This window comes from Gossypium hirsutum, chromosome D03, assembly GCF_007990345.1.
Source record: "Gossypium hirsutum isolate 1008001.06 chromosome D03, Gossypium_hirsutum_v2.1, whole genome shotgun sequence".
NCBI classification, from domain to species: domain Eukaryota; kingdom Viridiplantae; phylum Streptophyta; class Magnoliopsida; order Malvales; family Malvaceae; genus Gossypium; species Gossypium hirsutum.
In genome coordinates, this window is record NC_053439.1 from 955,999 (window position 1) to 981,421 (window position 25,423).

The 25,423-nt window shown below is 32.2% G+C and overlaps 3 protein-coding genes across 3 annotated transcripts; 1 reads left to right on the forward strand and 2 right to left on the reverse strand.

The window, feature by feature from the left end:
• Positions 1–519: 519 nt before the first annotated feature.
• Positions 520–7,216, reverse strand: LOC107909421 (auxilin-like protein 1). The gene is made up of 8 exons (XM_016836923.2): positions 6,571–7,216; positions 2,010–5,796; positions 1,858–1,933; positions 1,698–1,768; positions 1,554–1,619; positions 1,375–1,464; positions 1,016–1,192; positions 520–878 (listed from the first exon to the last, which is right to left on the reverse strand). The coding sequence occupies exons 1-8, from the start codon at positions 7,002–7,004 to the stop codon at positions 843–845; spliced, it is 4,737 nt and encodes a 1,578-aa protein (XP_016692412.2). The 5' UTR covers positions 7,005–7,216; the 3' UTR covers positions 520–842.
• Positions 7,217–16,783: 9,567 nt separating this feature from the next.
• Positions 16,784–20,857, reverse strand: LOC107909413 (gamma carbonic anhydrase 1, mitochondrial). The gene is made up of 5 exons (XM_016836915.2): positions 20,544–20,857; positions 20,183–20,326; positions 18,544–18,669; positions 18,311–18,462; positions 16,784–17,477 (listed from the first exon to the last, which is right to left on the reverse strand). The coding sequence occupies exons 1-5, from the start codon at positions 20,656–20,658 to the stop codon at positions 17,199–17,201; spliced, it is 816 nt and encodes a 271-aa protein (XP_016692404.1). The 5' UTR covers positions 20,659–20,857; the 3' UTR covers positions 16,784–17,198.
• A 2,124-nt stretch (positions 20,858–22,981) lies between these two features.
• Positions 22,982–25,375, forward strand: LOC107909412 (protein RER1B). Its single transcript, XM_016836914.2, has 3 exons — positions 22,982–23,461; positions 24,703–24,883; positions 24,987–25,375. Exons 1-3 carry the CDS (start codon positions 23,118–23,120, stop codon positions 25,035–25,037), a joined length of 576 nt encoding a protein of 191 aa, XP_016692403.1. The 5' UTR covers positions 22,982–23,117; the 3' UTR covers positions 25,038–25,375.
• The last annotated feature ends 48 nt before the right edge of the window (positions 25,376–25,423 follow it).

Below are 25,423 nucleotides of genomic sequence, written 5' to 3' on the forward strand. Positions count from 1 at the left end.
AAAATTCAAACAATTGACTTGTTTTACTGCTCAAATAATAATAAATTATTTTGATATTTCCGATTGACATTATTTTCTAATATGACACTTGATGTGTTTTTCTTATCCAATGTGATACTTGTATTTAACCAAAAAATTATACATTTTGATAATTAAAGGTAATTGTGTTAAATTTTTAGTGTTTAATTCAAGTTTTAAAATTAATTTGATAGAAAATTCATAATTAACTAATAATATTAACAATTAACTTTGTCAAATCAACCCTAAAATCAAATATTATATTTGATAAATTAAATGCAAAATTAAACAAATTCACAATTAAAACTAAATTTATTCTATTAAAAAAATCATAAAAATTTCAAACATAATAATATTAATAATTAACTTTCATCAAATCAACCCTAAAATCTGCATTAAACATTTAAAAAATAAACATTAATACATACCTTTGGGTGCCAAAACATTTTTTTTATCAAATACAAATATCAAACTGGACCAAAACATAACACAAGTAGCAGATTAGACCAAAAACTAACACAAATACCATATTAAAAAAAATCTCGAACTCGAGTATGAGTCGGGCGGAGCAAGCTGTCCAGCCAATGAACAGTTGAATTATACACAATTACATGGAGTTCGTGTTCCATGGTCTTTTAACTAAGAATCTTTGCATCTATTTCTTTGGGCTTATAAATAGTTGAATTACACACAAGTACATGCCGTAGAAACATAGAATAGACAAAAAGAGGATCATTTACTATGCTAACAGTGTAAAATTTACAGCAACATTATTTAATTGTAATGAAGCAAATCGCACCTGTATTTAAAAAAAAAATTGCATTTTACCGCTCTTCTGAATTGAATCTGTTCCAAGCTTCCTGAAAATGAAAAAGGAAACAAGAAGTTAAGTTTTTATATAACATACATCGGTAATTGGTTTGGTTCCATTGAATTCTAAACCCCCCATCACTTATCAATGGCACGGACCGAGTTCGCAGGTAAGTTGGTAACTGACCTTTAGAAGATCGAAGACCTTTTCAGAAATGTATTTCTGATGAATGCTTGCACCTCGTTGCTGTAATTTGTCGGGATGGACGCAAAGAGTGGCTTTTCTGTATGCTTTCTTAACAGCAGCTGAAGTTATAACTTCGGTTAACGGAATTGGCTGCCAACCACTCTCTGGGCCAAGGATCTGTCAAATGAAGAAAGCTGGGGTTTAACTTGTTGTAAGGGTATCAAAGACATTAGCAATGAGAAATTTTGATATTATTCCAAATGATGGAAGATTAAGCATTAAGTCAATTAAACGACCCAGTAAACAAAGGAAATGATTATAAAAGCTTGATTGGAGAGAATTTGGATAATAATACATACGTATTGCAAAGTTGAAAGCAATGCACGAAGGTTCCCTTCTTTCCCACTCGACCACCTCTTGACATCGGCATCAAGAGATTCTGCTAATCTCTGCAATGAGAAAAGAAACAAGATTGTCGGTGAAAAATGCAAAGACAGTGTAATCGTGAAATATCTTCATAGGAAAACCCGAAGAATACATTTCTTTCAGCTTGCTCTCTTTGAGCAAGAAGATCGCGCATGTTCTTTTCTTCAAGAGCTTTAGCCTGCAAAAATCCAAGAAATGTTATTTCGATATGCACTAAAAAGGTTCCCGGTTTTGTAGGAAGAGGAAGAAATCATACTGCACGTTCAGCTGTTCGTTGATATCTCTCCAATCTGGCTTTACACCTCTGAGCTGATTCACCTTCAACCCCTTCAAGTACATAAAGGAATTTTGTTTTCAGTAGCAGAAAGCAAAGAAGTATTAAAAGGATACAGTTAGTACTTCACAAAATAACCTACCATTATAAGCGGAGGCATAAGGATATCTTAAACCACCAAAAGAATTGGTGCTCTGAAAATGCTGATCCTTCAGATCCTGAGAACTAAGATCCATTAAAATGTTGCATGGAACCAATGAATTTCATAAAAAAAGAAATTAAGGACACACTTACAGAGGATGAATAGCTGCTTCTCATTACACTGTTTCTAGAAGAAGTCGAAAATTTATCTGACATAGACCGTTCTACTCGCTCTCTCGCCTCAGAAGCAGCCCTTTCAGCCATTATTTTCTCCACCGCACGCTCTCGAGCCTCAGCAGTTGCTCTCTCCACAGCAGCACGCTCTGCTCTGAGCCTGGCTTCCATAGAAGACTTCTCCCTAGCTTCTGCACATGCCTTCTCTAATCTCTCACGTGCGTCTGCCATTGCTCTTTGACGAGCTTCAGTAGTTGCTCTTTCTAGAGCAGCCTTCTCTGCCCTCTCCCGGGCTTCAGCATATCCCCTTTCACGAGCTTCGAGAACTGTGCTGTCAACAGCCATCCTATCTTTTTCCCTTTCTCTCTCCCTCTCTATTTCTTCTTCTATCTTTCTAAGGCGTTCAAGTTCCAGTTCTCTCTCTCTCTTTAGCCTTTCAGCCTCCTTATCTTCAGGTGTAAGGCTCTCAATAATATTCTTGTCTTTCCTCTCCATATTCTGACTTACCTTAACCTGGTGAACTGTTCTCTGAGTGCTTCCTTTCCCGTCCACTACAGACGCCTTAGCAGCTTCTGGTTTCCTTCCAGTTTCAACAGACTCATTCACCACTTGAGCTGACACATACTTATCCTTGTTTTCTTCAAGAGATGAGGAAACCTGGGCCTCCTTGATATTCCTTGCTCTTTCCCTCCATTCATAAGCAGATTTCAACCTTTGCTTGTCATTATTAGAGTCCATTTCCGAGACGCTGTTAATGTTCTCAGCATTTGTTTGTCCAATGCCAATTACAGCTTCATCGGCTTTCTTCACACCCTTATTTTGATGACGCAAGACTGAGATATCATCTTTTCTTAACTGGTTAGCTTTAACTTCTAAGTCACATGGCACCGTTCTGGATGCACTGAACTTTCCATCAACACCCCCTTGCCCCATTGCTTCTGTTCTCCTTTCACAGTCTCTAAATTCGGCCTCCATCTTTCCATTTCCTTCAAGAACCAACTCGTCAGTTTCTTCCAGTTCATCAAAGTTTTGATCATTATTTCCATCCAATTGATTTTCTTTATGATTATTGATATGATCCTGTTTGTTTACCTTATTAGATATCACAGGATCCTCTCCCTCCCCATGCCGATGAGTTTCTTTGGCAATTTTCTGTTTCTTCCCGTTTTCACCCCTTGCAGTTTGCTGGTGGTATACATAGTTTACTCCCTGCAATTCTTCAGTTACTTCCTGCTCAACTACTTTTTGGTTGACTTCATCTTCTGTATCTTGGACTGCTTTCACTGGTTTGCTGCAATCATTTTGCTCAACTGCCTCCACTAGCATTCTCTGTCTCCTCTCATTTTCTTCCTGCAGACGTGCTTGTTTTAATCTTTTCTCATTCTCTATCTGTTCAAGCGCCATTCTCCATATCTTCTCACTTTCTTCTAGTTCACGTGCCTCCTTCTCTTTCTTCTCTTTCTCTTCTCGTTCACGTGCCTCCTTCTCTTTCTCTTCTCGTTCACGAGCTTCCTTCAATTTCTCTTCTCGCTCACGAGCTTCCTTCAATCTCTTGTCATTCTCTTCTCGTTCACGAGCTTCCTTCAATCTCTTCTCATTCTCTTCTTGTTCACGAGCTTCTTTCAACTTCTTCTCTTTCTCTTCTCGTTCACGAGCTTCCTTCAATCTCTTCTCAATCTCTTCTCGTTCACGAATTTCCTTCAATCTCCTCTCATTCTCTTCTCGTTCACAAGCTTCCTTCAATTTCTTCTCTTTCTCTTCTAGTTCACGAGCTTCCTTCAATTTCTTCTCTTTCTCTTCTAGTTCACGAGCTTCCTTCAATTTCTTCTCTTTCTCTTCTAGTTCACGAGCTTCCTTCAATTTCTTCTCTTTCTCTTCTCGCTCACGAGCCTCCCTCAATCTCTTCTCATTCTCTTCTCGTTCACGAGCTTCCTTCAATTTCTTCTCTATCTCTTCTCGTTCACGAGCCTCCCTCAATCTCCTCTCATTCTCTTCTCGTTCATGAGCTTCCTTCAATTTTTTCTCCTTCTCTTCTAGTTCACGTGCCTCCTTCTCTTTCTTCCTTCTCTCTTCTCGTTCATGAGCTTCCTTCAATTTCTTCTCTTTCTCTTCCTGCTGAACAGCATCTCTCAGCATTGTCTCATTCTCTGCTTGTACAAGAACCCGCTCAAGTATTATATCATTTTCTTCCTGCTTAGAAACTTCCCTCCAACTTTTTTCCTCGTCTTCTCTTTCTTGACACCCCTCAACTCTCTTTGGATTTGGAATATATTTACTAATTTCTTTCTCCTGCTGTGCTCTCTCTTTCTGTTCCATTGCCCACTGAACTTCAACTTTATTTTCCTTTTCTTGAGCATTTACTCGTTTCTCACATATTCCCAGTTCATCAGCTCCATTCGGTTTCTTACCATTTCCCGAAAGTTTCCGTGCTGTTATAGATTGCCCATTCTCCTCTGCACCAACCTCTTGAGCTGACTTTACCTTTTTCTCATGCCCTTTATGCCTACGGGCCTCTTTAGCTTCTTTTGCCATTTTCATGTCTCTCTCGACTTTCTCCAGTTCATGGTCTTCCCTAACAGCTTCAACTTTCATGTCACTTTCCAGTTGCTCCACTGCTCCGATGCTTGCCTTCTGAGATTTATACTGAGGCTCATTAAATTTCATGCTCTGGACAAAAACTTTATCAGTGTTTGTGTGCTGAAATCCCACTCTTGATTTATCTGTTCGAACCAATTCAAAAAATTGAGTTTCCTCCTGCCATTCATCAGCTCCATCAACTTCACCACACTCTTCAATAGACCGGGATTCCTTCCCATGCTTCTCAACTACAAAATATTTCGACACATTAAAAAGCTTTTCACCTTCCATTGAATCCGGTGCCAGGGTTTTCACAGCCTTTTGCCTCTCCTCTCTAACAGATATTTTCGTTCCATTGTCTTCTTTTCCCTTGATGCCCTGAACTTTGTCATCTTTTATATCACTGGACTCATCGATAGCCTTACTGGTCCTTTCCTTCTTACGTTTCCCATCAGACTTTGAACCCAGTTTAGTAGAGTTTTCAATTCCTTCCCTCTTCCTCTCGAGAAATTCTTTCGCACTCTTCAGCTGTGCTTGAGCTTTGTCCATTGCTTCTTTCATAGCTGCAGCAGAGGCCACAGCGGCTGAGCTTGCATCTATCTCAACATCAAAGAAAGGAGGTGAACTATCACCCATTCTCTCTCCAGAAACAGCATGTTTAACACTTTGATGGTCTCCATTATTGACACGGACATGTGGCGGAGGTCTAGCGGGAGGTGGGACATGAGATGGCTGAGTCCTTAAGTTGATTTCGGAAATTGTTATGAATGACTCATTTGAACATGAGTCCTTTCCCTGGTATCGTCTTTGAGTGGAATCATATGCAAATGTTTGCTCACCAGCCCCGTTAGCAGGATGCGACACAGTTTTCCGAAGATGTTTTTTCTTCGCAACTCCTCCAGTGAACTCAAGATTGATATCATCCGTCGTATGCAATATTGGATTCTTGTTTTCTGTCTTTCCCAATGAAGTTTCAATTATATAAGCATATTCAGGTTCAGCAGGCAGCTCAGCAACATGCGTAACCGCATTCGACATATCTCTGTTGCTTCTAACATTGGCTTTATGATACGATATATTGAACTCCATACTGCTATCGATTGGTTCATAATAATCTCCATTTGAGAAGTACTGATAATTTCCAGAATGTTCCGACCCTTCTGACAGAAACTCGGTTTCATCCTGCATCCTATAAGAGGCAACAAATAAATTCACCAACCAAAGTCATACCCCTTACTAATCACTACATTGAAAATAAACCCAGAAAGGTGGACACCTCGAAACATAACATGCATACAATTTCTACATAGAACCTATAGCGTTAATCTGAATCAGTTCTTCAAAATAAAATTAACTCAAAACACGAAAAGTAAATGTAAATAAAGCAATCCTTACATGCATTTTTCATTACAATGAAGAAACAAAGACCTAGAATCCCATAATATATATATATATCATCGCCCCCTATAAGAATGAATAAGTACATCAAAATATAAAAGTTGATCGAAAATATCAGTCTGCTCTCTTAGATTCCCCAAAGGACAGGTAATTTTCCAGTAACTATCATGTTAAAACTTTGGATTAGAGCAAATATCATGTTAACACTACCTCAAAAATTAGGTCAAATTATGGTTCTGGTCCCTCTACTATGCTAAACTTTAGAAGGTAGTCCCTATACTTCAACTTGGCATAATTTGGTCCTCTTACTTTCATAATCTATTAGTTAGTCCAAATTGTTAACACCTTAACTATTCCAAGTGTTCATGTGAAACTTTTTAAAAAAATTTGAACTAACTAATAAGTAGGATATCAAATTAAGCCAAATTAAAGCACATGGACTAAATTCCAACTTCTACCATAGTATAGGGACCAAAAACAAAATTTGAGCTAAAACTAACATATAGCTCAAAGTAAAAACTACAGAAATAAAAAAAATAAAAAAAAAACAAGAAAATGAGCATACCAAGCTTCATCGGATGAATCACCATCATAATCGTGACGATCACCACCGTCGGCTTGTCTGATCAGCTCCTCGTACGTAGCAGCGAAGTCCGACCCGTCGAATCCACCAAAAACCTCGGCGTAGTTAAACCTAGGGTTCCGTACATCAAACATCGCCCCGTTGCTGCTGTCTATCAACGGGAGATCCAGCACCGGAATCGACGCGCCTCGGGAAGCGTGAAATCCGCCGAAAATCTCGCTGTAATCCTCTGGCCTCGGCGACAAAGTCGGACCACCAGCGGTACCGAACCTCTGAACACCACCGAAAACGTCGTCGTACACGGTTCTGCCTGAGAAGTTGTTGGCGCCATTGCTAGTTGCCGTTCGCTTGTTGAGTGTAGCAGCAGCTTGAGAAACGACCCTGTTTGGTTTCCGAGAATGTGAAAGATTTTCCATGAAAATGAAAGCTTTCCAGGATTCTAAACTGAGAGAGTGTTTATTTTTATTTTTTATTTTTTAAAATATTATTATTTATAATATTCGTTTGAGTATGTGTGTGTATTTTTTTTAATTTTTATTTTTGCTGCTTTTACAATGAGTCTCTGTCTCTGGCATTGCTGAAAAGAAAGAGAGAGAGAGATAGTCAGTGGAGGAGGCGGACGAAAAGAAATTAAATTAATAAAATAATAATCATGCAAATTACAGAAAAGGGCTTGTAATTTATTATTCTTTACTACAATTGCCTTTTAAATTTTTTTAATTTTGCGGTTACGATTTAAGGGAAAAAGTAAGGGACAACTAACATTTAGTCCCTGTATTTGGTATCTTTTCTCTAATTTAGTCTCTAAACATTTTTTGTCCACATTAGTTTCGAAACTTGACAACTTTTTTCCCAATTTAGTGTGACTTGGATTTCATTAAATTGTGATAACATGGCACTCTGAGCTTATACTACGCCATCATTTAAAATTTTTAAAATTTATATCAAATCTTAAAACTAAAAAAATTTATTAGAAATCATTAAAAAAAGTTATAAAATGTTTAAAATTTTTAGGTGATGATGTAACACAATCTCAAAATGTCACGTTATCATACCTTAAATGAAATCCTAAGTTTAGGATCAATTTGGGAAATTTTGCCAAGTGGTGGGACTAAGTTGTCAAGTTTGGGGACTAATGGTTGCTTTATCCCAAAACTAATGGTTAAATTTTGCAATTAGTCCATGTACTATACATAAATTCATGTACTTGGATCTGGTATTTTTAGTCATGTACTTTTTAAATTTTAAAAGTTTAGTCGGATGCAAATAGTATTTATTGATTATTCTGTTAAAATTTTTTATCCATTTCTACTGTTAAAATTTTGTCCATGTATCTCAACATAAGGTACATCGGCACGTCACGTGTAACTATATGATCATTCCATCAACTAAGTCGGTTTTTAACAGTAGAAATGAATGAAAATTTCAACAGAAAGAACCAATTTACTCTTTAATCTAATATGCAATGACTAATTTGCTCATTTTTAAAGTGAAAATCTAACTCTTAGTAAAGGATCTCCGTAGTAATTTTACCAAAAAAAAGCTAGAAAAATGGATTTAACTATTCTCACTTTTCATCGAGACTAATATTTCAAAATTCAAAAAGCATAGGGAATAATAATGATGAAATCGAAGAACAATAACTAAATCTACAACTGTATGCATAATACACTTGATTATATATGCTCTCTTTTTTTTTACATAATGCATATAATTACCCATAGTCACTCCTAAACCAATAAATAAGAGGATAATGCACTTCACTGCACTTGAACCCACATCCTCTTGCATTTGCAACAATGTCCATATCAATCGAGCTATAACTCAATCTGTAATTTGTTAATAATTTTAATTGTAAATCAATTTAATTTTGTTATTAAATATTTTCATGTGCTATCTAATCGGTTTTCACATATTTATATTAAATTCGTTCTTATATAAATTTTAATATACGAACATATTTATCTCATATTAATATTATTGTTAATATAATATTTATTTTATATTCCTTTAGGCTTCAAATTTGATATATTTTTGTTATAAAATTGGAACTGATTTATTTGGAAGCTTTTAAAAAAACGATGTCCTCGTTTTGCAATTTTCCATTTTGTAAATAATTGTTCTATTTTTAATATGTTGTATTAAATATGGGCATCTTTGGGTTTCTCTTAAAATTTAATATTTTTCTATTTATTTATTTTTTTAGGTGGCTGACAGTTGAACCTTAGAATTTAAGATATAATAATATTAATTTAGATTATGTAAGAAGATGGAGAAAAAAAATTGATGTGATGGGGATTAATTCTGAAAATGATGTATTTAATGCATATAAAATAATATAATATATTTAGGCATTTCTCATATATAAATTATAGGGTAAACTATTAAAATAGTCAATTTTATTTGTCTCGAGTTACATTTTAGTTACTTATGTTAACGTGTTGTAATATTTTAGTTGCTGAGCGTTAATTGTCGTTAATGGTGTAACGGTAAGCTGAGGTGGCACATTAAATCATTATTTCAAATAAAAATTTTAGGTTAAATTATATAATTGGTCCCTATATTTTTTTATCTTGAGTAATTTTTTTTTCTTTTACATTAAAAGAGATGGAGGAGGGAGAAAAATAGAGAGAAAAGCAGAAGAGAATGGAAAATAAAGAAAAAAAGAGAGTTAAAAGAACGTAAAGAAATAAATCAAATTGCTCAAAACAAAAAAATGTGGGGACTAATTGTATAATTTAACCTAAAATATTTGTTTGAAATGATGATTTAACGTGCCACGTCAGCTTACTATTACACCGTTAACGACAATTAATGACTCAGTGACTAAAATGTTACAACACGTTAACGTAAGCAACTAAAACGTAACATTTCAAATATAAGTGACTAAAATGTAATCTGAGAAAAATAAAAGTGACTATTTTGGTAGTTTACCCTAAATTATACTCATAATTTATAATTGAGATAAATATCAAATTTATACATAAACTTTGTTCTAATATGCAAATTGATACATGAACTTCGATTTGATTATGCACTTGAAACTTGAATTGTGGTTCACATGTATATATGAAACTTTGATTTCGATTCAAATGTATACATTTAAAAAATTAATAAATACATTTAATTTCATATTGTATTAATATAATAGCTTGTATATGTAATATATCAACTTAAAATGGTCTAATTTGACAATTTCGTTAGTGATTTTTGAAAAATGAATCAAATAAAAAGTAAATGTATAAAATTGCACAAAATTAAATTTTATGTATGACATTACACATTAAATCGAAGTTCACGTATAATTTTGGTATTTATCCCTTTATAATTTTGTTATAATTAATTAACTAGTACTACAAATGAAAACCAGTAAAGGTTTAATTTTGTTGTGGCCTCTTTACTCTTTAAACTTTTGAATTTTAATCACTCTATTTTTAGTTTCAACAATTTAGTCTCTTTATCTGTATGATTTAAAAAATTAAAGTCCAATCGATAACATTATAAATGAAAATTATGTTAAATTTGAATATTTGACATTTTAATACTCAAATGTCTAATTTTAAAATTAAGAGATAATAACAAATTTAGCCCCTAATATTATATATTTTATCACCTTGGCCGTATTTTTTTTATCACTTTGACTACTAACCTTCAAATTTTAATCAATTTACTCTATTTTGAATAGAAAAATTTATTGAACTGTTAAAAATTTTAAAGGTACTAATCTGACAACCTGCATGATAGTTTACATATTCTTCCTTACTGACATGAATAAAATTTTAAAAAGATTTCATGAAATTTATTAATATTTATAAAATACAATTGAACTGGCACATGAATTGTTATATTAACATTGTTAAAAATTTCACGGATTAATCAACCTTTCCATCTTAAAATTACAAATCGACTAAAAGTTGAAAATCAACTACCAATATGATAAAAAAAATTTTAAAAAAAATATTAATGATTAAATTTATCATTATATTAAAAATTAAAATTTATTTAGTTATAATAGTTAATATTCAAGTACCTTATCCAGACATAATTATCTTTGTCCCCGGCACGATTTATTTATTTATTTAATAAAATTATTTTAATAATTTGATTATTTCAAAACTTCCAGCTGTCTTTTAAGCCCTTAATCATTAAACCCTCCCTTGCAATTTCTCTTTCTTAGCTGCTTTTATCTATTTTCTTTGCCACTAATTATTATTCATAATTTCCAGCGTCCTCAAAAAGTGTGATATGAAACTGTAACGTCACGTTATTTATATTTTTTATTAATTTAATATTATATTAGTATTTTTGTTTGATTTATTTATAGGCTGGACTATTCGTCTAAGTTTGAAGGTTCGACCCGTTTTAAATTTATAATATTTTATATTATATAATTTTAGAACACATTAAAAAAATAAAATTATATTAAATATATAATACTACTTTAGTGTAAATATTAAAATAATATTAAGATGGCTATATAAAAATCATTAATAAATAAAAAATATTAAAAATTAAAATAATATAATATAAATATTTTTTTAAATAATATGGGCGTGTCTAAAATGAGCTTGGGTTAGTCTTTTGCAAATATGAGCGGGTTTGGGTAAAATTTTAGGCTTGGATTTCGGGTCGAGACGGGTTTGAGCAAGTATAAAATATGTTAATATCATGCTTAGACCCAACTTGAACCCGGCCCATGAGCACCTCTAATTTTCATCTTTAAAAAAATCAAATTCAAATGAAAGTCGTAAAATTCAAGATGAAATTATTGATGTGGGATTTAACTATTGAAAATGAATAATAAGCTGTGTTTAGGTTAATTTATGGTTTTCATCCTTTACTATGCTCAAATTTTAAATTTAATTTCTTTATTTTAATTTGCATTTACTTTTATAATAACATTAATTAATTCAAATATATTTCAATTAAAGTGATGGCTTAGATTTTTCTACAAGAAATTAGTGTAAAATTTAACCAAACCCTAAAATTGGGACAATTTGAATTAATTAGCAACATTATAAAATTTGAATAAATAAATTTATGTGAAATTAAAATCTTAAAACTAAATTTCAAATCTAAACATAATAAAAGGATCGAGATAATAATTTGACCATAAATATAAACATTGAAGCATACCTCAAAATCAAATTTTGGGTGGCTCCAAAATTAAAAAGAGGAAATTTTGAATATAATTTTTTAAAGGCAAACAAATGAGTGAAGTAGAAGATTAGGTTGGGAATATAAATGAGAATCCAAATAGATGTGAGAGCCTGAGGCTAATCATTGGACCTAAAGTATAAAAAAGCAAAAAGAAAAAATAATTAATAATTTATGAAAATTAGTTATGATGAGGACCAATATATATTAGGTATGGGGGATGGCATTAAATTCTTTGAAAATAAGAGGGTCCATAAAAGCAAAGTAGGATAAACATGCAAACTCACCTGCCTTTCTTTGGTAAGGTTTCTCACCTGCCTTTCTTTGGTAAGGTTTCTGATAGTGATGGGTGATTTTTGCAATTTGGGATAGCATAAGAAAAAGGGTTTATTTACAATTTAGCCCTTGAATTATATTTCAATTCTCAAATTGATATTTAAAGTTTTTTTTGTTAATGTGACATTTAAGCTATCAATTTTATCCGAGTTTACCATAAAAATTTCATTTGTAAAACCATAAAAATTTTGAAAATATTAATCATGTTAAATCGCGGGCGGCATTTTTTTTAAATAGTAACTGTTGATTTTAATAAAATTTGATTTTATTTAATTTTTTTAACCATACAAACACTAAATCGAACAATTTTAGAAAAAAAAAATCATTCAAAAGTGTAATTTTGGTTTTAGTTTTTTTATTATTTTGAAATTTGAAATGTAGTCTCTCGATTTTAATTTAACATAATTTGATTGTTTACTTTTATTGTTTATTACTAAATTTAAATTAATAACTCTATTAGCGTATATGTAAATTTATTATTAGTTGAATACGGTTAATTGGATTTTCAAGTGACATTACTTTAACAACAACAACTAACGATGTTATCAATTTGGACTTACTAACAACATTATAAAAGCATGAGGATTAATTTATGTTAAATTAAATCCCGATATAATAGAAAGACTAAAACCAGGTATTGCTTCTGTTCTTGATTTAGCTTACGGAGTCAAAATCAATACACTAAAATCTTTAACCTCCAACTTTACCATTTCAACCAAAGCTTCATTTAATTTTTACGTAAAAATTTAATAAATATATTTCATATTTTTTCACTCGCATCGTAAACGTGACATAATTTGTATATGTGTGGTTCAAACCATACTTTCCGACTGATCAATCTGGTATTGGTTCAAGAACATTAACCACGTCATCAAATTTTGACGGAATCCAAGTTCAATAACCAAAAATGAATCTAATTGTCAAGTTAAAGTACCAAAATGATCAAAACAAAAGATACCAAAATGGACCTAATTGCTAAATTCAAGGACCAACAATTATATTACCCCTTGATTTCATTTTTCAATTTTATTAGCTAGCTAGTGTGGGTGGTTTTGTCAAATGGTGAGAATTTGAAGAGAAAAAGTTAAATTAAAGAAATCCCAAGTTGGGCCCCTTGTGTTATCTTATAACCTTTTTCCAAAACCATAAAAGAAGGCTAAAATTGGGCCCTCATGTTTCCCACTTTTTGTCATTCACACTATGCAAAGCTCAAAAATAAAAAAATAAAAAAAAATCTTTTTTTGTTTTGTTTTGTTTAATCATGTAATAATATTTCTTTTAATCAATACACATTATATCATACTAATAATTATTAAATTCAAAATTAATTTTTTTCCGACTTTAAGTACTCATATTCAATTTTATTATGCGTATTTATATATACGTGGATTTTCAATTTAAATTTAAATTTAGTTTAAATCTCAATACACACGAACCACATCTGAATATATTATGATAATTAAATTATTCATTTGTACGTGTAATAGTTTAATTCTTATCGTAATTATACAAATATGTTAATCTATTTTCCCCGTTTCTTTTCTGGTTTTCTTCAACGTTTTACGATGCTTGTTAGGGAGATTGGTGCCGATTGAGCTCAAATTTTGCTAAAGAGAGGGGATGATCAGTTCATTTCTCTCTCTCTCTTTATATTTGTCATTGAATGCTATTTTACTTTTCGAACTTTTAAGATTCTATTTTCAAGGGCTTTAAATTTATTTTATACCCTTCTATTTTTCTCAGTAAATTCAAAATATATAATTATAGCTATAAAAATTGCATATATTGTGATTTGTTATTTTCCTTAAAAAAAAACCCAACTTTCCTCAGCATTCCTAATGGCAACTACTTTTTTTTTCCTTTAAAAAATTATATTAAGAATTAAATTAAATTAAATTTTATTTTTATTAAAAAATAATAGTTCAAATAGCAAATCAGTTATTTCTGTTAAAAACTTCATCCATTTGTACTGTTAAAAAATTGACATGGCTAATTTTAATGTACAGGGATCAGTTTTTAATAATAGAAATAGATAGAGTTTTTAACATAAAGACCCGATTGTTCTTTGATCTAATATATATAGACTAATTTAATAATTTTTTAAAAATAAAAAAAAGTAAAATATAATCGAAATTTTAATACAAAACTCTCTATGATACTTTTATGGGATTAATCATATTGATTGGGGAGGAAGAGTTGAAGAGTAGAGGGAGATTATATTATTATACAGATGGATATTATTAATCAAATCCCATGTTGTATTAAAATAATCAAGTGAGAATCATTTTTGCTTGGTAAAGAAACTAACACATATATAATATATTATATATATATATAGGAAATGTTTGGTCCTACAAATCAGAGTTGATGAGTGGTTGAGCATGTTCTGATATTAACCTGGATTTGAAACAATATAGTAAGGGTTTATTTTTACTATTAAAAATTGGTCCCTATGAATTAGTATGAAATACATAATTTTTTTTAGTATTTTTGTCCGTTTTTTTTTAATAATCTCATTGTAGGTTCTGATCATATCCGCTCTTTTTGACATAATTCTTAGAACTACCCATAGCCCCTCTCCAACCCGTAAATGGGAGGATGATGTGTTTTAGCGTACTTGAACCCACGTTCTTCTTCATTGGTAAAAATATCCATACCAATCGAACTAAGACTCAATTAGTACTTAGTGGTGTTCAAAATTCGGTTAAAACTAAATTAATTGACCGAATCGATCTAATTCGGTTAATCGATTTAATTTGGATGGAGATCGATTAATGATTTTTTGGAAATCCGGTTATCGATTCAAAATCGGGTAATTCACTGAATTAACCGAACTTAATAATTAATACTACAAATTATATGTAGTTTTAGTTCAGTTAATTCAGGTAATTCGGTCAAATGAACATTATCAATTTATTTTTTCCATATATTTTATACTTGTTTTAACAATATATATAAATTTTAGTTAATTCGGTTAACTGACCGAATTAATTGAAATATTTTGGTTCGATTAATTTTAAAAAAAATTATTTCATTTAATACTAATTCGATTCGATTAATCGTTTAAACACTTACTTAAAAACTTTAAGAGCATAGATTCAACAGAAATTTTGTTTTAATTAGAGAATAAAGAGTGTCAAAAGATTTTTATTTTTATCATTACAATAAAAAATACAGGTTATGAGTAAATTAAGTTGGGAACTTTAAAAAACATAAAAATTCAAAGGAATTGGTGATTTGGTCAAAGGACAACCACTAGAAATTTTAGCCTGAATTTGCGGGTTTGTTTAAAGGAAAAGCAAAAAAAGAAAAAAAAAAAGGAGCTAAACAAGCACGACCAAAGACAGATTGTGAGATTAGGTTTACTGTTTATTTGATTTTGTGTTGGAATAAATAGGGAAGGAAGTTCAATATTAATTGGTTATTTTATTTTATTTTAACTGTTAATATAATTGTAATTTAAAATATTTTATTTTTAAATTTTAATAGGTTTTAAAGAGGAATGGTATATCAATTGTGCTAGTTGGACTGATTTTAGATCGGATTAAATTAGGTTAAGTCAACATGGGTTGTAAATGTTTGAATTTGTGAAATTTAGGGTGGGTTTGGATCGGTGATTGGGTGCGGTGCGGTGCGTTTAACTTACTTTTTATCTCACGCTACAGTATTTAATCTCACCGCCACAACTGTTTTTACACTAACCGCATGTAAATGCACTGCCCATCCAAATTCACCCTTAGGTTTGTGAATCGAGTTTTTCAAATTCAAATTATTTTAAATTATTTCAGATTTGTGTATTTTTAGATTTAATTTATTTCGAGTTTGAATTATTTTTATATTTAAAATTCGACATATTCAGATCATTAACTGTTTTAATCAAATTAGATTAATTGAATTAGATTTTTAAGTTGAGTTCCTTAACCCAACCCAAGGCAAGCCACCCAAAATAAAGACTGGGTTTTCAGTTTAGAACCTGTTAGCAATGCCTTCAATCCACCAGGCAACTTAGGGTAAGTTTGGATGGGTGGTGCGTTTACCTGCGATTAGTGTAAAAACAGCGGTGGCAGTGAGATTAGATACTGTAACGTGAGACAAAAAGTAAGCTAAACGCACCGCACCGCACCCAATCACCGATCCAAACCTATCCTTAGTCGGTTTCTTTCTTTTTATTTAAAAAATAGATGAATTAATCTTGTATGTTAAATTAAAAAATAAATTGATATTTTTATTATTTTTATTATTAAATATCTGTTTGCTTAAATTAATTCTTCTAAAGTTTCATCTATTTCGCTGTATATTAAAAATTCCAGATATTTTGCTTCAATTAATCTCTTCAAGTGAAAAAAAAATCCATCAATTTCACTATCTATTAAAAATTTCATCCATTTTGCTTAGATTATGTCTCCATATCAACACTAGATACATGTGACAAATCAAATATCATTATTTGATTCCTCTATTAATCACATCAACACTAACAAAAAAAAAAAAAGATAAATTGTTAATGAAAGAACTATTTACTCGTTAATGTTACGTATCACGATTAATTTACTCATTTTTTTAATAGAAAAGATAAAATACCATTCAACATTTAATACAAAAACCTCCATGATACTTTTACCGAACTAAATATTTAGCAAACATGGGGGAAATAAAAATTCAGGCACTTGCCTTCTTCAGCAGGGACCATTGAAAAGAAACATTTGGTTCAGAACTGTAGAAAGGAAGTAAACATTCATTATGAACTTGCATGCATCATACTGTCAGGACATCGTTTTTTTTTTCTTTTTTAATTTTATTGCCAGTAAAACATATATGTATATATATAAAGAAGCAAATTCATTTACTCAATTACTACCACTCAAGACTACCTTAGATGAGTTGCACATCCAGTTTGTCTTTGCCAGTTTAGCAACTACGAGGAGAAGATAGTCGTAGCCAAAATGCCGGAGTCGGCACCATGATTCAACTTTTAAGATCTCAGCGAGGCCGTACCCCAAAATTATTGGAACTGAAAAAGCAGCCATTCTCTGTATATCCGCAGATCATAACAAAATATCCGGTAACATTGAATCTCAAGAGAGTTAACCTAGAAAGGCATTATTGAGTATCAACGCCTAAGCGGTTTTGGGGACTTTATTGGGGAGAACATTATCGGGAAGGATAAGCTCGGGAGGTGTCTCGCGAACAACACCGAGCATTGAATCGTATTCCTCATCCCGACGAGCAAATTTCTTCCGCAGCATCTTCTCAAATTCAATTTCATCGAAGCTCTTTCCATTTTCTGCAGCATGAACTTGAGCTAAATTGGAATAATTTATGGCTGACTGGGAAATGAAGGCCATCTCTTCTTCCGTTAGCTTCCTTAGGAACTTGGCCGGGTTACCTCCCCAAACCTGTAAATTACAAAGGAGAAAATCCGTTAATCTTAACTCAATGATAGGCACGGCAAAGCAGGAAGCTTATAGCTGCTTCAAAGCTTCTCATCGAGTAATGGCAGGAGGTTTCCTCAAAGGAATGATAGCAGGTGAGAGATCTACATTTTTTGAATTATCTGAATCCATAAATCTGCCTAAATATATCCTAGTCCGCAAAAAAGCCAATTTCAAAATTTTCAATCATTTTTCAAATATCAAAATCTGAAAAAATTTCGAATTCAATTCCACTAAAATTCTTTTATATATAAAATCAAAATTATAAGCATTTTATAACCAGTGGATTCGAATATCCAAATCCACATTCATTATCTAAAAAAGCAATGCAGATTTAGATAATGTACATCCGGGGTATCTATCTGCAATCTCAGCAAATAGTAATTTTAAAATCTAAATCCAATATTATCCGAATCCGAAATCTGAATTGCCATTAATTCCTCTCCCTCCAAAACACTTAAAAAATATGTAACATTCATTCCAACTGATACTAGAAATGCAAGTTGAATCGACTGCCATTAGAAAGCAGTACAGTCAACCAATTACAACAGCAATCTACAGCATTTTGCCCATCTATCGCTACATGTCATCTTACATATGGAGTACTAAACTACTAAGTACTGTGTCTAACTCAAGAGTCCAAGTGTGCCTATTTAAGAAAGAACGAAAATATGTTTCATGTATATCTCTAAACCAAAAGAAAAAAAAAACAAAACAATAACAAAGTTATAAGTTAAATAGAATCTATAGGATTTAAGCAAGATTAACACCCAAATTTCAGTAAAGTGTCCACAAACCTCTCCACATGGGATCCTAGTGTTCTGCCTCACAAGAGCTCCGGCAGCAACCATGGCATGCTTCTCAACATAAACTCCATCTAATAGGGTAGCCCCCATACCAACGAACGCTTCATCCTCAACAGTACATCCATGTAAAACAGCACTATGACCTGTTCAGTTTTTATCAGTAATTACATTTTCAACATACTAAAACTGCAGACAAGGACCACTTTAAAGGACAGGACACTCACCCACTGTAACATTACTTCCGATAATAGTTGGTAAAACCTTCCCACTCAAGTTAGATTTTGCGACATGAACAAGGGAGTTATCTTGGATATTTGTTCCAGACCCGATGCTGATGCTGTTAACATCACCTGTGCGCATTGAAAATCAGATTCAGAAAAGAACAGCCAACATGGACTTGGCATGCAACAACACGCACATATTAGAGAATGGAGGGAAGAGACGAAGCAATTAATCAGAAAGTTCAACAAGATACAAAACTGGGAACTTTTACATCAATATCATTTTCAATAGGAACAACAAAAATGGATGGATCAAGGTTCGGTCATGAATTCTGAAGTCTTGTATCACTTTGAGAGCTAGAAAGTTACTAACCTATGAGATTCATATTTTCATTTATCATAAAAGCAACATGATCCAAAATGTAGTGAATTATAGCTTGTATTAAATGAACATACCAGTTTTGGTCATTAATTATACAAAATATATTTTCATTATAAGTTTCTAGCGAATTCCAGCACTGTCACACAAAAAATTCTTAATTCTGAAGTTGCACAGAGAATTCAATTTAACCTCCTAACACACACATATGACGGAACAAAGGGAAGAGTCGAAGCAACTAATCAGAAAGTTTAACACGATACAGAAATGGGAAATTTTTTACATCAATCTCATTTTCAATAGGAACAACAAAAATGAATGGATCAAGGTTCGTTCGGTCATGAATTTCTGAAGTCTCTTATTACTTCGAGAGCTAGATAATTACTAGATATGAGATGCATATTTTTATTCATCATGAGAGCAACATGATCCAACACGTAGTGAATTATAGCTTATGTTAAATGAACATACCGCTTTTGGTCATTGATTATACACAAGATAGTTTCATCATAAGTTTCTAGCGAACTCCAGCCCCATCGCTCAAAAATTCTTAATTCTGAACTTACACAGAAACTCCAATTTAACTTGCTAACACACATATATGAGAGAACAAAGGGAAGAGACAAAGCAATTATTCAGAAAGTTCAACAAGATACAAAACTGGAAGCTTTTACATTGATCTCATTTTCAGTAGGAACAACAAAAATGGATGGATCAAGGTTCATTCGGTCATGAATTTCTGAAGTCTCGTATTACTTCAAGAGCTAGATAATTACTAACCTATGAGATTCATATTTTTATTTGCCATAAAAGCAAACATCATCCAACATGTAGTGAATTATAGCTTATGTTAAATGAACATACCTTTAATCATACACAATATAGTTTTTCATTATAAGTTTCTAGTGAACTCCAGCTACATCACTCAAACTTTCCTAAATTCTGCACTTACAGCACAAGACAGAAAAACATGTATACCCTGTGCTGAAACACATTCTCGCATCTAAGCCACATAATTGCTTTCACTTATAAAACATCATCAATGTTCTCAAACGTGGATCTCGATAGCAAAATGTTTCATCTAAGAAATGCAATATGTAAAGTATGATATCCCTATCAACACATTTGTTGCAGTAACAAGTATCATTAGCTTCATTTTCCTAAAAACAACACTTGTTCAACTATAAAATCATCCAAACCCTAAAAGTTCGATAAAAACAAATGAGTGAAAAGAACTAAGAAAAAAAAATTAAAACTGCTTACCTCTCAAAACACATCCATACCATATAGAAGAACCTCGTCCGACCTGAACATCACCGATGACAGAAGCGCTAGGTGCCACGAAGGCATCCCTATCAACAAAAGGAGCTTTGTCGAATACGTTCATCAGCGTCCGATGCCTCGACACTGACAACAAACCAAATACAAACAATTACTTTAAAAAGTCAGCTATAACCGGTCAAGATCTACGCAAATGTAGCTTCGTATTTCGATTGATGAAAAGGTAATGGTTATTACATCAAGAAAATTACAAAATTGCATATAAAACCGAAGCATCGTAGCTAAATTGATCCAATCACGAAAAAAAATTGAAAGAGGTGTTAGGGTTTTAGGGTAACGTTACGTTGCTCTTGGAAGTAGTAGTTGCCCTGGAGGCGGCAACCAAGGCGATCGAGAGCTTGGCCGGTTTCTCGGATCCAGAATCCAACGGTGTAGATTGCTTTACCCAATGTTCCCATCTTCTACTTCAGATTGATGGAGAAAAGAGACTTGAGGGTGTGAACAAAAAAAAAATAGCAGCTGAGAAAGTGAAGCTTTGGAACTGGAGAAGAATGGAGATAAAAAAACTGCACCCAGCGTTTCAGTGACCATCTTCCCGTTCCATACGGTTACTTGTCCTACAGTTCCTCGTTGTTAATCAATCATTTTCTGCCACGTGTTATTTTCCATTAAAACCATCGTTTTTAAACCTGTCGGTTTTAGGTTGTTAAATTATATTTTCTTTATTTAGAAAAAAAATTGTACAACTTAATTTATGTGAATAAGATGAAAGAGTAAATTAATTTTTTATTAATTTTTTTAATTTGTACAATTAAAAAATTGATGTCATTGATAAAATAATTAGAAAATGACATATAACATGTCACGTGTATCTTATGAATATCAATTTTTAATTGTAAAAATTGAATGAATTTTTAACTTAATGATCCGTTGATACTTAGAATGATTAGAATAAACTATTCAAAATAAAACTTGAGCCTTGTTGAGGGGGACGACTCCTCCGAGAAAAATATTTGAAGTGTCGTCTGTAGAAGAATCGATATGGTTCTCAACAATCGTAGGTATTGTCTCGGGACTCGAGTTTTATCTCCAGACTCCGCGAAAAGGTCAGTAGGTCCACAATGTGGGAGCACCTTGGTTGGTGGATAGAGTACGTACCTAAAGAACACTTAAATGATAATCAATGAAGTTGTGTGCGATGTGGACCAAAGTACCAACCAAGGCAGTGGTACCATGTTTTCTTGAAAAGGCTAGTTATGCATTGGTTGATGGTTTGATCCACACTGCGCGTGATTTCATCGATTAATTATCTATGTGTTCCTTAGATATATATTTTTCCAACCAATCAAGGCATTCCTACTTCGAAAATTCAAGTTATCTCATTGTTTTAAATATAAAATATTTATTTTTATGTAATAAAAAATTAATTAAATAAAAAGGGTTTAAGTAACATTTTTTTTATATTTCATAAATTGTCTAAACACCTCAATTCATGTTGCTTTAGTCTCGAACCCACAATTAGAGGTTTCATGGGTCGGGCCAGGCTTAAGAATGATATTAATATGTTTTATGCTTGTCCAATATTGACTTGACCCAAAATTTTACCTAACTCGCCCATATTTATAAAAACTAACTCGGGTTCATTTTAGGTTCGCCCATATTATCTTTTTAAATTTTTTTAAAAATATTTTTATTATTCTAAATTAATATTTTTATTTCGTCATCTTAATATTATTTTAATGTTTACATTGGAGAAGTATCATATATTTAGTACATATTAATTTTTCTAATATGTTATAAATTATATAATATAAAATATTATACACTTAAAAAAGGGTTTGGTTAGAGCCTTAAATGTTCAAGTCCAAATCAAACCCATATTTTAGATAAGCCTAAATTTTTTGGCCTAAACCTTTTCAAATTTTTAGTGGGCTTTTTGGTTTAAGTGAGTAGCCCGACTCATAAATAGGTATATTCACACCGGCTTGCTTGAAAAATTCAAATGAACCTAAACGTCTTATATCTACAACGATACGACCTGAAATGATTTGAATTGAAATAACCCAAATTTTTTTTTAAAAATAAAGTAGACTTAATTCATAAACAATATGGATTTAGTCTATATACTCTAATTTAATTTAATTTATTATTTCTTTAATTTTTAATTTTCAATCATGATGTATTTAAATTCTTTAGGTCAAATTATGCTATTAATAAAATACTATATGTAACTTATGAATTTAGTTCATATTTTTTCAATTTGATCACTTTTAGTTTTATAGTTTTTGAAATTTGAAATTTTAGTTCTATCTCAAAACGGTGGTCGTTGAACTCATTTATTAAAATGACCTTTTTTTTGTGTGTGCGTGTATTATGTGAAAATGACAGGTAGACGTAATCCCTAGACTATGATTTTCATTTTAAATTGATTCTCAAAGTTTAAAAACGTTCTAATCACATCTCCACACTTTCAATGCTATGCCAATTAAGTGACAGGTCAGGTTCTAATCGATCAAGCCTATAAAGTACGGGAATGTAATTAGAATGGTTTAAAATTTGAGGACCAATTTAGAGTAAGAGTCATAGTTTGGGGACCTTTGATGCAATGTACTCTAAAAGTGTTACAAACTATTAAAAGGCCCGAGAAAACGGGCCACAAGGCCCAAAATCCAAGAAGTTTCATCTCTCTTTAACGGCCACTTTGTTTGCCACGTAGCTCGTCACCTTTTTCCGTACAGAAAAATTAAAAAATCCATTTTACGCAGTTATTAGAAAAATAATTGAAAAACCAGAGAATCCAATAAAGTATTTGCTGAAAGGCCCTTACCCAATTTTCAACTCGAAAACCCTAAAAACTGTTAACTCTCAAAGACTCAAGCTTTAACTTGCAAAATCACCAACTATTTGTTTTTTTGTAATGGAGGGATCGGAAAATGACGGAAATGTTACGCCGACCGCGACGTGGAAGACCGAGTTCTCGAGGAAGTTTCAGTATTTTCTCGACAGGTCAACACCACACACGATGGAAAGGTGGCTGGGTACATTGGCGGTGGCGATGATCTATGTTTTGCGGGTTTACTACGTTCAAGGGTTTTATGTAATTTCATACGGTTTAGGGATTTACGTATTGAATCTCTTGATTGGGTTTTTATCTCCTAAAGTTGATCCTGAGCTTGAAGCTTTGGATGGTGCTTCGTTGCCAACTAAAGGTTCTGATGAATTCAAGCCTTTCATTCGTCGTTTGCCTGAATTTAAGTTCTGGTAAATTTCTTAATTTGGTGTTTTATTGGATGTTAGGTATTAACCGTTTGATGGTTTCCTTTCATTTCTGCACAAATTAAGATTACATTGGAAAATTCCTGGGTCTAATTATGGTTTTAGTCATTTTACAATGTTGAATTTTGAAATATAATCCTCCTAATTTGACATAATTTGTTCTGCTAGCCTTACACTGTTATTAGTAGGTCCTAATTGATAACACCAGTAGTTGCTGCCTTAAGGTGATGGTATGGAATTATTTTACTGTTATTCGATTGCACAGTTAGAGCAATGCAGAAATGTTGTCAATCATTTTCGACCAATAATAAAATTTGATGTTATTTTTAAAGAAAAATCCATGTCATAACAACTAGCGTAGTTTACCAATTCAAACCTTTTATTCATTATTTACATGAGTTTAAGTTCTAAATATTCCTTATTTTGATGTTTTCTTGTAACGTATTAAATTTCCTTTCATTTTTCCCAAATTAAGACTATATTGGAAAATTTCTGCTTACATCTGTTTTATGGGATAAATTAGTATCACGTGGCACTTTTTACTAATGATACATGTTATTAGAATTTGGATACCGTTAATTGGGAGCTTTTCCATATCAGTTGGAGGTGAACTTATCTGTCTTGCATAGACATGGACAAATCCTAAAATGCTTAGATGAGTGTTTCATACTGTTTGAGCTACTTTGCAGCATCCAGTAACTGGGTTTTTCATGTTGTTTGATTGTAAATTGATTTGATATGCGGTTCTTAAGAAGTTGCTTAATTTCAATTTATCCATTATGCGTAAGTTTTATGGGCTTTCTGTCATGATTTTAGTAAAAGTTTAGCTTAACATGAGTGTTTTCCACTATATTTGAGCTAGCTTGCAGCATTTGGTCACTGGGTTTTTTATGTTGTTTTGATGTGTGATTCTTAAGAAGTTGTAGCTTAATTTCAATTTTTCCCATTTATGCAAGTTTTTAAGGGATCTCTGCCATAATTTCTGTAAAAGTTTAGCTTAATGCAAGTTTTTTCTACCATTCAAGCTTAGCTTGCAGCATTTGTTCACTTGGTCCATGATGTTATTTTGATTGTGTATTGGTTTCTTGTGTGGTTCTTAAGAAAGTTGTAGCTTAATTTTGAATTTGTTCCATTCATGTAAGCTTTTAAGTTGTCGACTTCTGTTCTTTTTCATTGTACACAGTTTTGAAGTAATATTTTCACTAAATATTCATTCGTGGTCTCAGGTATGCCATCACAAAGGCCTTTGTAGTTGCATTTGTATTGACTTTCTTCTCCATGTTGGATGTACCTGTTTTCTGGCCAATATTGCTATGCTACTGGATTTTTCTATTTTTCCTCACAATGAAACGCCAAATTCTTCACATGATCAAATACAAATATGTTCCATTCGACATTGGGAAACAGGTATTAGTTTAGCTGACTAACTTCAGTAAGTTCCCTTTCGTTTTTTTCTTTCAATTTCTTCCATTCTTCTTGAAACTTATAATATGTCTGTTCATATCGACAGAGGTATACCAATAAGAAGTCTGCAAGTAGTAGTGGTACACCAAGAAACTGAAGGGTGATGACAAAAGTGAAACTTGGTTAGCTAACTTGTTTTTGGTTGCTTTTAGTTATCCCAAAAGCAAAACAGAACATGCATGTGTTAAAGTTTAGAAACTTTCTGGATAGGATGTTAAGGTTTTTGGTTCGGGGTTGTTGTCTATGTAGTTGACTACTTGTACCTATACATACTGTTATGTGGTAAAACTAGGCAAAAATAGAAGGTTTTTAGTTTGGGCTCTCATGTATGTAGTTAACCACTGTTATATGTACTGAAGAGGCTATTTTCTCAATGTGTGGTCATACTAGTTGATAAATATAGCCAAGAAACATATCTTGAGACATTCTTCTTTATGTTCTTCCCTCCAAACTTTTCTCTCTCATACATGTTTGATAGTGTTA

What these genes read in the sequence shown, in the direction of transcription:
- LOC107909421 (XM_016836923.2), bottom strand. Translation starts at nt 7,004, where the DNA reads ATGGAAAATCTTTCACATTCTCGGAAACCAAACAGGGTCGTTTCTCAA. An exon ending in GATTCATCCGATGAAGCTTG is followed by an intron (nt 5,797 to 6,570) that starts GTATGCTCATTT and finishes TGCCTCTTATAG; the next exon opens with GATGCAGGATGAAACCGAGT. An exon ending in AGGTCTTCGATCTTCTAAAG is followed by an intron (nt 879 to 1,015) that starts GTCAGTTACCAA and finishes TTTCATTTTCAG; the next exon opens with GAAGCTTGGAACAGATTCAA.
- LOC107909413 (XM_016836915.2), bottom strand. Translation starts at nt 20,658, where the DNA reads ATGGGAACATTGGGTAAAGCAATCTACACCGTTGGATTCTGGATCCGA. An exon ending in GTATGGATGTGTTTTGAGAG is followed by an intron (nt 18,670 to 20,182) that starts GTAAGCAGTTTT and finishes CAATGCGCACAG; the next exon opens with GTGATGTTAACAGCATCAGC. An exon ending in CGGAAGTAATGTTACAGTGG is followed by an intron (nt 18,463 to 18,543) that starts GTGAGTGTCCTG and finishes AAAACTGAACAG; the next exon opens with GTCATAGTGCTGTTTTACAT.
- LOC107909412 (XM_016836914.2), top strand. Translation starts at nt 23,118, where the DNA reads ATGGAGGGATCGGAAAATGACGGAAATGTTACGCCGACCGCGACGTGG. An exon ending in TTGCCTGAATTTAAGTTCTG is followed by an intron (nt 23,462 to 24,702) that starts GTAAATTTCTTA and finishes TCGTGGTCTCAG; the next exon opens with GTATGCCATCACAAAGGCCT. An exon ending in CATTCGACATTGGGAAACAG is followed by an intron (nt 24,884 to 24,986) that starts GTATTAGTTTAG and finishes TCATATCGACAG; the next exon opens with AGGTATACCAATAAGAAGTC.